General features: G+C 34.9%; 1 protein-coding gene across 1 annotated transcript; it reads right to left on the reverse strand.

The window, feature by feature from the left end:
- Positions 1-10,465: 10,465 nt before the first annotated feature.
- LOC141701184 (F-box/FBD/LRR-repeat protein At1g13570-like) lies at positions 10,466-14,583 on the reverse strand. Its single transcript, XM_074504848.1, has 4 exons — positions 14,434-14,583; positions 13,229-14,096; positions 12,939-13,103; positions 10,466-11,030 (listed from the first exon to the last, which is right to left on the reverse strand). Exons 2-4 carry the CDS (start codon positions 14,090-14,092, stop codon positions 10,752-10,754), a joined length of 1,308 nt encoding a protein of 435 aa, XP_074360949.1. The 5' UTR covers positions 14,093-14,096; positions 14,434-14,583; the 3' UTR covers positions 10,466-10,751.
- Positions 14,584-15,150: the final 567 nt, after the last annotated feature.

Genomic DNA, 15,150 nt, shown 5'->3' on the forward strand with positions numbered 1-15,150 from the left:
AGATCAAAGCCATCCTAGACATGGAGCCACCACGCTCCATCAAGGATGTTCAGAAGGTGACGGGAAGAACCATAGCTCTAGGGAGGTTCATCTCCAAGTCAGGAGACAAATGCCTGCCCATTTTAAAACCCTTAAGAAGGTGAAGAACTTTGAATGGACAACTGAGAGCTAAAAGGCCTTTGAACAGCTGAAGAAGTAAATGACTGAAGCCCCGTTGGGATAAACCAAGTCCGGAGGACACTCTTTATTTGTACCTCACGGTATATGGACAATCCGTGAGTGCAGTCCGCGTGAAGGAAGAGCAGAAGCTCCAGAAGCCTGTATATTATGTAAGCAAGGTGCTCCATGGAGCAGAATTGAATTAATCCACCACGGAGAATTTCGCGCTTCTTTTATCACAGCCTCGAGGAAGTTGAGACCATACTTCCAGGCTCACAAGATCGAAGTTCTGACATACCCAACCTTTGAGGAACATTCTTCACAGCCCGAAGGCCAGTAGAAGGCTCATCAAGTGGGCGATTGAGTTAGGAGAATTTGATATCAAATATAAGCCTCGAGACGGCAATCAAGTCTCAGGCCTTAGCAGACTTCGTGGTCGAATGCACCATTAACGACCAAGAAGTCGGGGGCAAGAGATATTAACCCCAGAAGGAGGAGAGAAGGAGAAGGATGAAAAAATAACCTTGAAAAAGTATTGGGTTCTCCAAATGATGGACCTTCCAAACAAAATCTAGTGGTGCAGGCCTAGTCTTGCAAAGCCTGATGGGTTTCTGATTGAATATGCTTTGAAGTTGGACTTCTCGACTACGAATAAAGAAATAGAATATGAAGTATTGATAGATGGCTTAGGCTTGGCTAGAGCCGTGAGGGCCAAAACCTAAAGGTCTGCGGAGACTCAAGACTTGTAGGTGCTCAAATTAATGGTAAGTTTGAGGCCAACGATGATACTATGGCCAAGTACCTGAGAGTCATAAAGGGGAATACTGACAGAGTTTGATGAATGGTACGCAGAATATGTTTCGAGAGAGGTAAACACTACGGCGGATGCCCTTGTCTCAGTTCGCCTCATCTGAAATCGAGAATTATCCGAGAACTATTTACTTTCAGGTCTTGAAGACCCCTACTGTTTATGTCATCAAATCTGATAGCCCCGGTTGGTTGTGGCAAGCTGTCGAATAGACCCGATTCAAGACCCACTAAGAACTGGGTGGCTCCCCGACAATGTCCAGGAGGCACGCAAGCTGTTGGTTAGAGCATTGAGATATTCATTGATTGAAGGCCTTCTTTATAAAAGGTCATTTGTTATTCCTTACTTGAAGTGCTTAAGACCTCTTGAAGCAGAAGACGCAGTTAAAAAAAGCCCATGAAGGGATTTGTGGACAACACTTAGGGGGCAGGGCCCTCGCTCACAAGATAACTCAGTTGGGATTCTACTAGCCAACTATGCTAGCCGCTGCAAAGGCTTATGTGAAGAAATGTGACAGATGCCAGAGGCACGCTCCCATAGTACGAGCAGCCCCCAGAGAGGCTTAGATCGATCAACACACCCATCCCTTTCGCAATGTGGGAATGTACCATTCATGTAGCATATGGACAAAGGAAGTTCATTGTGGTAGCCATGGACAACTTTACAAAGGGATTGAGGCTAAGGCACTTACCAAGATAACCACCAAGCAAATTACCCAATTCTTCTGGGAGAATGTGATATGCCGATATGGAATCCCACGCATCCTTATCACGGATAATGGGAAATAATTTGATAATGCAGAGTTCAGAGAGTACTGCGACGATAACAACATAGAACTTCGCTTCACCTCGGTTGCACATCCTCAGGAAAACGGGCAAGCAGAAGTTGCTAACAGAATCATCATTGATGGACTTAAGAAGAGGGTGAACGCTCGAGAAATACTTGGGTGTAACACTACGCACTAGTTCTAGTTTCAATATTACAATCTTACAAGCCAATTATCAATGAATTACTATGAACTAATATAACTAAGTTAGGCCAAGACATGGTGACATATATTTATCAAATATTGTATACCAAGCTTCCTCGTATGACATGGCCACCTCTGGCAAAACTTAGACTAAGTAACAATATTAGATATCGCAAAGTACACATACCATCATTAGTACCTAACATTTAAATAATTACATAGTACCATGATTTAAGAGAGAGCATTACCATGCATGTACATAAACAATTGAAGTAGCTATATAAAAAATATATTTTAAAATAAACTCCACATGCCAATTAATTAAAATAATATATACATGATGCGCACATAAGATCAAAACAGAGCATGGGTTCATAGGTCCTCTGTTGATTTAGCAAACGAACTTATAATAACAAAACATATACCATAACAAATAAAAACTTAATATAAAATTATAAATATATATAAATGAACCCTCTCAAACTCAGTGGTAGTATTAATCCCCTAACACCATACATACTAAGTGATTGAATAGTTTAACACAAGACAACATAAAATAAGTCATGTAGTGTACCGCACATATGTATTATAATGAAAAATTTAATACTAGAGTTGTATACATGGTATAAGCATTAACACAAGCAAGAGCAAGCTATGCAATCATATGAATATTAAATTAGATTTATATTCATGTCGGAAAAACGATAATAGGAATACCTTTATCTTTTGTGTAAGTAAGTATGACACTACCTCTCGTCTCCTGATCTGCTCACCCGTATTTCTTCTCTCTGCCCTGTTAATATTTTTTACGCGGCTCTCCTCCATCTCTCTGATTTATCTGATTTCATGGTTTAGGGTTTGAATTATGGAACGTACATGTGATACTATATATATATATATCGAATATAATCACAGACAGCCAAATTCTAATAGGACTCCAAAACTCAATTTCATTTATAAACCTTTTCTAAATAAGAAATATAATATAATTTATTCTAATTATAATTTTTTAATTCAAATTTAATTACTATTATTATGATTATTATTATTATTAAAATTCACATATATTACATATATACCCCCTTAAAAGGATTCCGTCCCCAGAATCAAGCGAAACTAAATACTCATACCTGAATCGAATAAATGCGGATAATCCTTATGAATAGATTCTTTAAAGTCCCATGTAGCCTCTCTCAGAATGATTTTTCCACAAAACCTTCACAAACGGAATGATGTTTTGCTCAAAACTCGCTCCTCTCGAGCTAGATAGCCTCAGCTTCTTCCTCACAGGAAAGGTCCTCTCTAATCTTATGCAATGGATACTGAACTACTTGTAATGGATGATATTTATAGCCCCTAAAAACAGACACATCAAACACACATTATGCATATGAGGTAGTTGTGGCGGCAATACAACTCTATAAGACACTTCCCCCACTTTCTCCATAACATCAAAAGGTCCAACATACCTTGGACTAAGCTTCCCCTTTATACCAAAGCGCTTCACACCCTTACAAGGCGATACCTTCAAGAACACATAATCATCTGACTTAAATCCACCAAACTTTTGATGTTGATCAGCATAACTCTTTTGACGAGGTTGAGCTTCCTTCAAACTTTCTTTAACTTTCTCCACCTTCTCATTAGTAATTCTAACCAACTCCGGCCCTTCAATTACTCTTTCACCAATCTCATCCTAACAAGATGGTGCCCTACACCTCCTACCATACAAAGCCTTTAATGGTGGCATACCAATACTCGCGTGCCAACTGTTATTATAAGCAAACTCAACAAGATAAAAATACTTATCCCGGTCACCTGTCCACTCTAAAGCACATTCCCTCAACATATCTTCCAACGTCCGGATCTTCCTTTTTGACTGTCCATCGGTCTGCGGATGATAAGTTGTACTAAAATTAAGCCTCTTACCCAAGCCTGTTGGAATCCCTTCCAAAAATGCGATATAAATCTCGTATCCATATCAGAAACCAACCTGGATAATATATATATATATATATAAACATACATTTGACCCCCTATAACTATCATCGATCTCATGTTATGGTATGAAATAAGAATAAAAAACATAACAATTATTATAACCCAACTTAAATTCTCAACACAACTCTGATAATAAGCATACTACAACCAAACATCTAGTTAAGTTTTACAACTAGTTCAGTTTTAACACACACTACTACATAATTTACACTTGGCTCATATCGCCTCGTCCGACTCGTATCTATAAATAAAAGATTACTTATCTAAACCTTATTGTCAAACTATACGATAACAAATAACTCAAAAAACAAATAAAGATGACAATTAGGACTCAACTATGCACATAAATCACATAGCACATAAGTCAAATCATCACACAGGTTCGTAAAATATTGTTAAAATCGAATGAGATCAATATTCGTATTTTTATAAAATGTGTAATCCCTATTTCAAAATAATTTGGATCTAAAATAAAAAAAAATATCAAAAGCTGACTCGTTTCCGAAAAATTGAGATTTAATTTTTTTTTGTCGGAAATAGATCATTTTTTTATTTTTAGAAACATTCATTTCATTTAAAACGAATAAACAGTTCAATTAATATTTAATTAAAGAGTATAATCAAATTAATTTTCAAAATAATTAATTATTAATCATGTTTTTAAATAATTATTTAAGAAAAATCAGAATTTAAAATATTTTTTCATAATTTTTGGAAATTAATTAATGGTAAATCAAATTATTATTTAAAGAACATGATTAATCACTAAAAAATTTAATCGATTAAACTGAATAAATAAATGAATAAATTCTGGATTTGGAAAATAATTTAAAATAAATCAAATTTATTTATGAAATAAATCAATTTATTAATTAATCAATTTATTTAAATAAATAAAAAGATTTTAAAATTTGTTTATAAAATAAAACTCAGAATCATGTTTTTAAGAAAATAATTGTATATTTTCGGATCAAAACCGTGTCAAAACCCGGGTTAGAATTCGGGTTAACGGGTCACCGGACCATGAAGAACACGTGGAAATTAATGGAATTTTCGGCGAGCTTTTCATTATCCGACGAGCTCGATTGCTACCCCAACCATCACGGGTTCGACCGATTTTTTCTCCGATTTCGTTCACCAACAATGCCGCAACACCGATTCAGCCTCAACGAGAACTACCAACCTCAACCACGTCATTTCTGGTGAAACAACAGAATGAAGCCAGCGACCTTTACTGAGTTCTGGCGATGTCAACCCAAAATAGACACAAAACTCAATTAAACTATATCAACCGATCCATACAATTGATACACAATCTAAAATCCGGTTTAAATCAACCAAAACACAATAACCATGTCGGAAAAACCAAGGACCGCAAAAGCGGCTCCGGTTTCCCGTGGCCTCAAATCGGAAAATAAACATAATACATATTCAGTAAACAGTATGGGGGAAACGTATCACCGATCAACATTTTTTAACAGTTGGAGTTGGAAGGTAGTATAATTTGGGGATTTTTCCTCTTTCACATGTTCTGATTGAAGAATAAAATTAAAAGAATTTGAAGAAAAAATAAAAGAATTCAAAGACACGATTGTTAATTAATATATCCCCGTCTCAATTCACAATTATTATTTAAAAAAGTGTATCTTTATATGTGTATTAAATAGATTAGTAAAATATATATTTTTTATAAAATATCATGGTTCTAAATTTTTAATCTATTTCACAAATCATAATTTTTTTATCAAAGAAAATTATATTATCAAATGTATCTTTTATATTTTAATATAAATAAATGTAATTTGTACTGTTATTGAAAAAATGATGAAAATTTAAAATACAGATTACATAATATGATTTACCAAATTAAATTTTTAAAAAAGTGTATTAAAAAATATTTAATTTTTATATTTGATTGTTAAAATATGTTGTAGTTTAAAATAATAATAAAATTTTATTGTTAAACAATTTTTAATTATATAATTCCATTTTATCATATTTACGAATTCATAATTATATTAGAGTTTCAATTTAAATCTTACGAAATTGAAAATTCATGTTATATATCCGCAACCGCCACAGTACAAATTATATAAAGTAATAAGGTAAATAAATGATAATGATTGTTTTCATTAGAATAAAATTAGAATAAATAAAGTATAAATAAATTAGAATGAATTACTATGTATTTATTAGTATAAAATACTAAAGTAGCTTGTTATTTATGCAAAGCTAGGGTTATTTTTATCTTATTTTTTTTAAAATTATTTATATTAGATTTTTTACTATTTTTTATGATATTAGTTTAAAACTCGGGACTTTAGAATTTGTTAGTAGAATTGACATGAACACTAACTAAAAAAGAATTTAGTTGGGAATATAATAAAGTATAATGCTAAATAAAAATATAAAAGCAAAGAACAAAACAATCTTTCATGTCTGAAAGCTAAGCTACTTCATATGGTAATTGGCGTTCCAACTATCTCTCTGTCTCTAATTTCAATTCTTTAAAATAAAGTGTATAAATATTCAACTAACTATTCTTTTTTTTGCGGAATTCAAGTAAATATCTTTAAAGTTAAATAAAATACTAATTTAGCACACTTACATATTATGTGTATGATAAAAAGCACATGTGACAATATGGTGTAGTGGTAAAAGGTTGTAGAGTTGAATGAAATAACTTGAGTTTGATTCCCGGTTACATCTTTTATATAGATATTAAAAACATGGGTAATTTAGTCTTTTCAATGAGACTTTTTAATCTCATGAAATTATACTCTTGTTCTCCTATTATATATAGACGAGAAATAATATTTTTTAGAAGGTTTGATGGTGAAACTGATAGTTACTACCTGCAAAAGCTGAAAACAGCTTTTTCGAAAAGTATGGGAGGACATGCTTTTGCTAATAGCAGCTTTTAGACCAAAATCGCTTTTCCAGACAGCAGCTTTTAGAATTTACCAAATAATTTTCTGACAGATTTTCAGCAAAAAGCTGTTGTAACTGTATGCAACAACAAACAGAGCTTTAGTGAGACTCTGGTTAAAAGCAATAACTTAGAGAAAGTTAGTAAGAAATAACGGGGGAGATCTGCCCAAAATACCCACCGGCGGGAAAAGTGTCCAAAATACCCACTGAATAGGCATTACCATCATGCGTATTCAAATTTTTTTAAAAAAATACAAAGAATACGCATGTGAGACATACGTATTCACTTAGAGAATATACATGTATCACATGCGTATTCTTTGTATTTTTAAAAAAAATTGAATACGCATCTGTAACATGCGTATTCAATGGGTATTTTGGCAACTTTTCCCGCATGTGGGTATTTTGGGCACTTGAAGCTGGAAAGTGGTGTATTTTGGGTATTCTTTCTTTTGCTATCAACGTACAAGGTCATGGAGGAGGTGTTGATTGGAAGGTGGAGATATACCGGGTACTATGGCATTCCTGATAGTGCTACATGGGTTGAATCTTAGAATATGCTTCGTGATCTATCAGTAGCCTCAACGTTACCGTGGTGTATAATAGGAGACTTTAATGATATTATTTTGATGGATGAGAAAAGCGGGGGGCAAAGGCAACCTAGAAGATTGATGAAGGGATTTTCAGAGGCAATAATGGATTGTGGCTTGCACGACTTGGGTTTTTCTGGAGACAAAATTAAAAAAATTGAAAAATGAGAATGGGGATTGGAAGGAAACGGATGCTGAAATTCAAGAGGTTATCACGGTTTATTTCAATAATATGTTATGCAGTACAAGTACAGGAATAAGTCTTCCGGCAAGAATCGAACTTCTAGTTGTTTCAGAAGTGCAGAGCCAATTGCTTGTCATGCCTATAGTGAAGGAGGAAGTTAAACGTGTTGTGTTTACTATGCACTCAGATAAATCGCCTGTGATCGATGGATTAAATCCGAGATTTTATCGAGCTTCTTGGGAGATAGTAGGGGAAGATGTGACTAAGTTTTGTAGAACATTTTTCGAAACTGGAGAGCTACGAGCTGAACTGAATCGCACTCTAGTATGTCTAATTCCCAAAGTGAATCAGCCAAAGAAAGTGGCTGATCATAGGCCTATCTCGTTGTGCAATGTGTTGATGCGAATTTTGTTTAAGGTAATGGGGAACAGGTTAAATCCAACGCTAAATGCTCTTAATTCTGAAAAGCAAAGTGCATTTATTGAAGGTCGTTTGCTAACTGATAATGCTTTGATAGCATACGAGATCAACCATTACATTCATAGGAAAACACAAGGGAAGGTTGGAGTAGCTGGATTGAAGGTGGACATCTCTAAAGTATATGACCGATTGGAGTGGTCATTCATTGAAATGATGCTTGAAAGGTTTGCGTTTCCTGCTATTTGAATAAAAAGAGTAATGCAATGTATTGAAACAATTTCCTACAGTTTTCTAAGAAATGGTGAAATTTTTGGGGAGGTTGTACCTCAACGAGGAGTACGGCAAGAAGATCCAATCTCTCCGTATCTGTATATCCTTTGTGTAGAAGGTTTGAGTGTAATGATTCGAAAGCATGAAGAATGTGGTCTGTTGCATGGGTGTAGATTGCAAATAATGCACCAGTTATCTCTCATTTACTCTTTGAAGATGACTGCTACTTCTTTCTTAAAGAAACAAAGTAAGAAGCACACATATTAAAGAGTGTGTTACAGAGGTATGAAGCATTGCCGTCAGATTATAAATTATAATAAATCTGAGATTGTATTCAGTCCTAATACATCTGACGAGGATCGGGTGGAGGTATGTGATAGTTTGGAAGTGAGGCAAGTCTAAAAGCCTAACAAGTACCTTGGTATGCCTATGCGTGTTGGCAGAAATAAAACAGAGGTCTTTGGATTTTTTATTGGTCGAGTGCAGCAAAGACTGAAGGGTCGGTACAACAATGAATTGTCACGCTCTAGGAAGGTAACTCTACTGTCCTCTTCAGCTCAAACACTACCAAGTTTCTGGACGAGCTTATTTTTAATTCCACATACCATGTGTGAGGAGAATGAAAGAAAAATGAATGCATTCTTATGGGGGAATGGGGTAAATAGTAAGGGAGTGAAGTGGATGTCATAGTGTAAACTGTTTATGCCTAAGAATTGTGGTGAGTTTGGACTTAGGGAGTTAAGAAAGTTTAGTTTATCTATATTAGCTAATTAGGGATGGCGATTACTTAAGGGATCTAACCCATTAGTTTCTGCAGTAATGAAGCCGAAAGATTATCCTAATTCGAGTTTCTTAGATGCTGAAGTAGGAACAAATCCAAGTTACATTTGGAGAAGTATATTGGCGTCTATAGAGGTGTTCAAGGCAGGGGCTCGGAAAAGAATAGGGAATGGAAGAGATATATGTGTTTGGGGTGTTCCTTGGCTATCGGAGGTGAATAATGGATATGTAATGACTCCAATGCATGTGCAGCTACACGATAACACAATATATAGCTTAATGCAGGATGACGAGCGTTGATGGGATTATAATGTCATTAATGACATTTTCCAAAGTCGAGATGTTAAGCTAATTAAGCAAATCCCGTTGCCGATGAAGGATACCACAGATTAATGATTTTGGATATTAGAGGAGAAAGGGGAGTTTACAGTAAAGAATGGGTATTGATGGATGTGTGAAGATGCGTTTAAGCTGTATTGGACTAAGCTATGGCCGTTAAAATTACCATGAAAGGTTTTCAATTTCTTATGGCGAGTTCGTAAGTCATGTCTGCCTACAGCTCACGCACTGGCAACGAAGCAGGTTAACATCAGTATACTGTGTCCCTGGTGTCGTTCTGAAACTGAAACAGATACTCATGTCTTGTTTACATGTGAGTTTGCAAAAACAGTATGGTCTATGGCAGGAATGTCTTCGATGGTGCAACATTCGCCTCACGACTTAGCTTTTATGGTGATTCGAAGGATATTTGACGAGTGTTTAAGAGAGCAATGTGTGCAGATGGGAATGCTGTGTTGGGGTCTGTGGAACAGAAGAAATAAATGGGTCTAGGATAGGGCAAATGGATCTGCCTTTGGAGTTATGGCTGCAGCTAACAACATGCTGAGAGATTGGAGAGAAGCTCAGCTATCGACTACAAATGGTTGACAGGAAGTTGAAGCAAGAAAGTGGGAGAAACCGAGTGCAGGATGGATTAAAGTTAACGTAGACGCTGTAGTGTTCCAGGACATGAGTAATTGCTGCGGTGCGGTTATCAGAGATGCACATGGAATGTTCATGAGAGCTATGTGTAAGAAGATAGAGAGGGTTTGGAGACCAAAAGAAGCAGAAGCTATTGCGCTAAAGGAAGCACTGTCTTGGATCATTGAGATATAGTATGAAATGTGTGTGTTTGAAACTGATTCAAAGACAGTATAGTGCAGGCATGTAAGAGTGCTCCAGATGAATCATTTTTCGGAACCATAGTCGATGATTGTGTCCATTTATCAAAGCATGTAAATCAAGTGCTAATTTAGTTTGTGTTTAAATCTGCGAATACGGTGTCACATGAGTTAGCTAGAGCTGCCTATTATATGTCAGATAAAGGAGAGTGGTATGCCACTCCTCCTCCTGATTTTATTTCCCATGTTTTAGATCTTGATATTTGAATGCAAGTACCAGTTACTCACACAAAAAAAAAGCTACTTCAGATGGTTACAAGTTATAAGGGACCTTGATGAGTTCGTTATAACCAATTGATTTTACAACCACCAAATAAAAGGTTCAATGTGCACTTTAATAAGAGTTTTGAAATAAGCCAGAAGAACTACAGCTCTGCTGCACAAGATACACCAGTCACCCCTGCCACTAGGCTCGCTACTACATCCACTGGATCTGTGCAGAATTGGATGCTCTAGGGATCTGCAACAACTCTTGTGAAATCCTCAACTCTTCTGTAGGATCATCAACTATGTCTTTCATTTTAAGTTCAATCCGTTTAAGCGAAGGGGAAGATGCAAGCAAAAGTTTAAGAAACTGAAACTCGGCACGGGAACCAATCAAGTCGTATATTTTAAGGGTTTCAAGACGAATCATGTGGTCCGACAACGTCGCAAGGTCCAATAAGTCCATACCATCACTGCTCTGTACTCCATGATCCTATATACGATGTTAATATAGAAGCTATCCAGTTAGTTCTTAATGAATATCTATGCATTCAAGATTCTTGTTACTATCAGAAATATTGTAGATAACATATAGTATCTTCTAATAATAAGTTGTAACTTGTCCATATAAAATAAGATACAGTAGTGAATAATAAAACCCAATCTCTAAAACTGACAAATTGTCCTGACCAGCCACGAAATAGATTGATAATATAATTATGACTCCATGCGACCATTTATACAACTTTGTAAGAGATGAGCAGAGAAACTTTCAAATATAATGTGAATTCTTAAAGAGACATGAGTTCATATTAAATCCTGTTATAGAATGAAGAGAAGAAATAAATATTATTCAAAAGAGCAAAGAAAACTTTTGAGTGAAAGGGAGTAAAAATTATAGTTTAAAGTGACTATCACTTATACAGAGGTTGTGTAAGGTCATCTTTATTGTAGTTAAAAAGATTATGCATAAAATCTAAAGGAGGAAAGTATTATGTATTTATGAGAAACGGATCTCACACTAGAGTAGGAGCGACCATACAATCAAGGGGAAAATATGATTCCAAATTTAGATTGTGTAGAACTTACTGCATGATGCAGAGTGTAGACGGTACATAAACAAAGGGGTAGATACTCACATTTGGATTAAAAACAGACACTCACCACAATATTAATTTCTATGTGTTGTAAAGGATCTATGAAGGTCTTTCAAGTGAGAAACGACTCTTAAATTTTTACACCAAAAAACTTCACTCATGGGTACCAGTACTGTTCTATAAAGGAGATTGAGCAGCGGCCTAGGCCTAGGCCTAAGCCAATGCTTAAGCGGAATCGGACCATAAAGTGTATCGATTTTGTACTAGGCACACAATTAAGCATTTTCCAAGATTAAACAGCCTATTTAGGCGGATAATCGGTCATTGAGTGTATTACATGATCAAAGAGATGTAGAGCTGCTGATTTTTTGGTTTCAAAAGATTAATATTATTTAATATATAACAATAATAAGAATCAAAATTAAATTGCTTTTTTTTGTTATGAACATTTATGTTTAGATTCTTTTCACTTCACTATAATCTAAATTTTAATTTTACTTATTACATTTTATTAAAAATTCAAATATATATTGCTATACCACTTAAAATTAAGTGTACCCTTAACCTCTAGAAAGTCCTTCCGCTGCTCGCAGCTGCTTAGTGCTTTTTAAGAACACCGATAGATACTTCTCAAGAAGTTGAAGATTTTGGGTACTAATAAATTGTTAATGTCAATTGCACAACCTTATATGTCAACTCAAACCTGAGAACATAATTGGAAGTGTATTGTTCTCTCTAGTGCATATGAAGATTTGGAACCTCTTTCCATCCCTACCTTTTTCCTTTTAGAGGGTAATTCTTTTGAGTAAGGTCAATTACACAACTTCAAATACTTATTTGCACATTTTTCTAGGAATATCCGCTAGACTAAGCCTTCGAGAGGGGGGCTTTTAGGGTGTTTCATTCTTTTTTCTTCTCTTAGGCCTGTTTTGTGCTATATTTTTTTTAGATTATATGGGTCCTAGTCAGAGTTAGGTTACATGTCCGACACTCAGTGTAATAAAATATACCTTACATTGTAGGTTTAAAGCATTTATTCTTGAATAAAATTCATTCCTTGCTTAATTAAGTTCTTTCCATATAGGAGAGGGAAAAACATATGGGGTATGTTTTGTGAATTATACTTAGTTACAAGTTGAAACACAAAAACATCTACGGTCACATTTATATGCAGCCAATATGGTATATTCAGTATTCTAAAATATCTACTATTTGATAACATAATTTGTCCATTGATAAGAAAATCTGTTTATTCCAAGTCTATATCTTAGGATTATGATAAGATTGGGAAAAAAAGTTCTCACCAGATCGATGTCAAGAGTGTGCAGATAAGGTGAACTTCTGACCAAACAAAGAACATGTTGAATTTGAATCAAATCATATAATTCAATACGGTGAAGGTACAGATATTTCAAGTTCTCCATAGCTCTCGGAAACTTCTTCAAAATAGCTGCACCTGATTCAAGAATCTACATACAAACACGTATATATCTGAGTATATTGGAAAAAAATAAATTTGTAAGATGTTTAGTTGCAACAACTAATTATATTAGTTAAATAACAATTTTATTACTAGTAGGATATTAAAGATTACCTTGAGGAAGAAGCCATCAAGGAAAAGAGAACTGAGTCTAGGCATATTGCAAAGTAGCTTGTCTAAAGTAATCATTTCCGTACCAGAACTTGGCACTTCATCCATCCCAAGCCTAAGAACTTCCATCTTTTGGGTGCATTCAAACCACTGCCAATCAATATCTTCACTGTCAATGATACTCAAGAAAGTGAGATTGTTTTCACGTTTAAATTGGCGTCCCAAATGTTCAATCCCAGTACAGATTTCCATTTCCAATTCCTTGAGTTGAGTGCCGAATGACATATCAGCATTAATTGTGACATACACAAGTTCAACACTAATCAGGTTACGAAATCCTTCAAATCCAAGGGGTGGATTTAGTATGCAGTTCATGAGGGTCAAATGAGTTAATTGCGAACAAGAAAAGAAATGAGAGGGCACAATGCAGGCATCTTGTGATTCATTAAGAAGCTCCACTTTCCTAACACCACTGTTTGCTATGTTTTTAATCCATGTAACCATATCTTGACTTTGATGAATAGGTAGGTCTCGAGGAATGCAAAGAAGGAAATCCAAAACTGGGCCTCTATGAGCTGAAAATATATCGGTAATGATTCTGGAAACTTCTAATATTTTACTTTGTTCATCTAACTCGGAAAACTTCTGAGAAACCAATTGCGAGATAAAATGTTCATCCAAATGTAGTCGGGGGTGCATTCCCCACACATTCCTCCATGTTTTAGAGAAAACACTTGTCCTTGCTGTATCATGAGTCGGTAAGCGTTCTAGGATCAACTCCATTAAGCTTGTGGGCAAGCTGCTGATCCTATCGAATGCTGCGCTTCCATTTTCAAATTGCCTAGTTTTCTTCGCATCACTAGCCATAAGTCTGAACACAAAAACAGGCAGGGACACCAAAAATTAAAAGGATGCTACATACAAGTAGTAATTAAATTGCTCGCTGCACAAAGTCACAAAATCTGAAAGCATAAGATTTTGCTACATATATCAACTAATAAAAGTGGATTTAACATGTTTTCAAGATCCCATATATACAAACAATTCAACCAGAAAACTTTCAATTTTTCTTTAAAAAAGAGGACAAAATAATTAGAGATGTAAAGTAAAGTACAATATATAGTTGATCAAAACCCACAAACGATTGAAGAAAACATACTATCATATATAAATATACAGGTTTCATAAATCATACATGCATTTAATACCTGAGTTTTGGTGCTGTGATTTAGGGCTTAATTAGAAAAATCGTGCTTCGACTGAAGTTTGTCATTCCGTTGGAAAGGGAGGTGACTAATGCTGGTTTTGTGTCTTCCCTACAAGCTTCCACGTCAATGGGATCGGGGTGCTGCTTCAAAATAAATATTACCCGGTGGAGGCTTTATCTTATGGAGTATATTGACTAAATTACATGAGGGTGCAGCATTTTACATTTATTTTCAAAATAATTGGTAAATTTTCAATTTTTTAAAATAATTACCAACTTCTTGTTCCGCCTTTCAACAAAATGGTTGTTTTCAACTCCCGTTAAGTCTTCATCATTACTTACAGAATAATAGTTATTTTTCGTACTTATTTTCAAAATAATGGTTAAACTTTTATAAATTGTTAAAAAAAATTTCTTTTTAAAAGAATGGTTTCGTCAAATTACTAACCGGACTCACGTTTTTATCGTCACAAAAACATATATATCACTAAACAAATAAGTACAAACACAACTTAAATAATTATCAGTTTTTTCAATTCTTCTAATTTAATCAAGTGCCCCACTTCTCTATTTTTTCAACCTCCTCACACAAATATATGAATAAAAAATTTAACGGAGAATATAAGTGTGAAGTACGACCAAATATGCAATTTGCACTTTAAATATATTAGTTAACGGAGAAGATTTAACGGGAGTTGAGGGCAACCATTTTTTTTTT

Source organism: Apium graveolens, unplaced genomic scaffold, assembly GCF_009905375.1.
Source record: "Apium graveolens cultivar Ventura unplaced genomic scaffold, ASM990537v1 ctg3497, whole genome shotgun sequence".
Taxonomy (NCBI): domain Eukaryota; kingdom Viridiplantae; phylum Streptophyta; class Magnoliopsida; order Apiales; family Apiaceae; genus Apium; species Apium graveolens.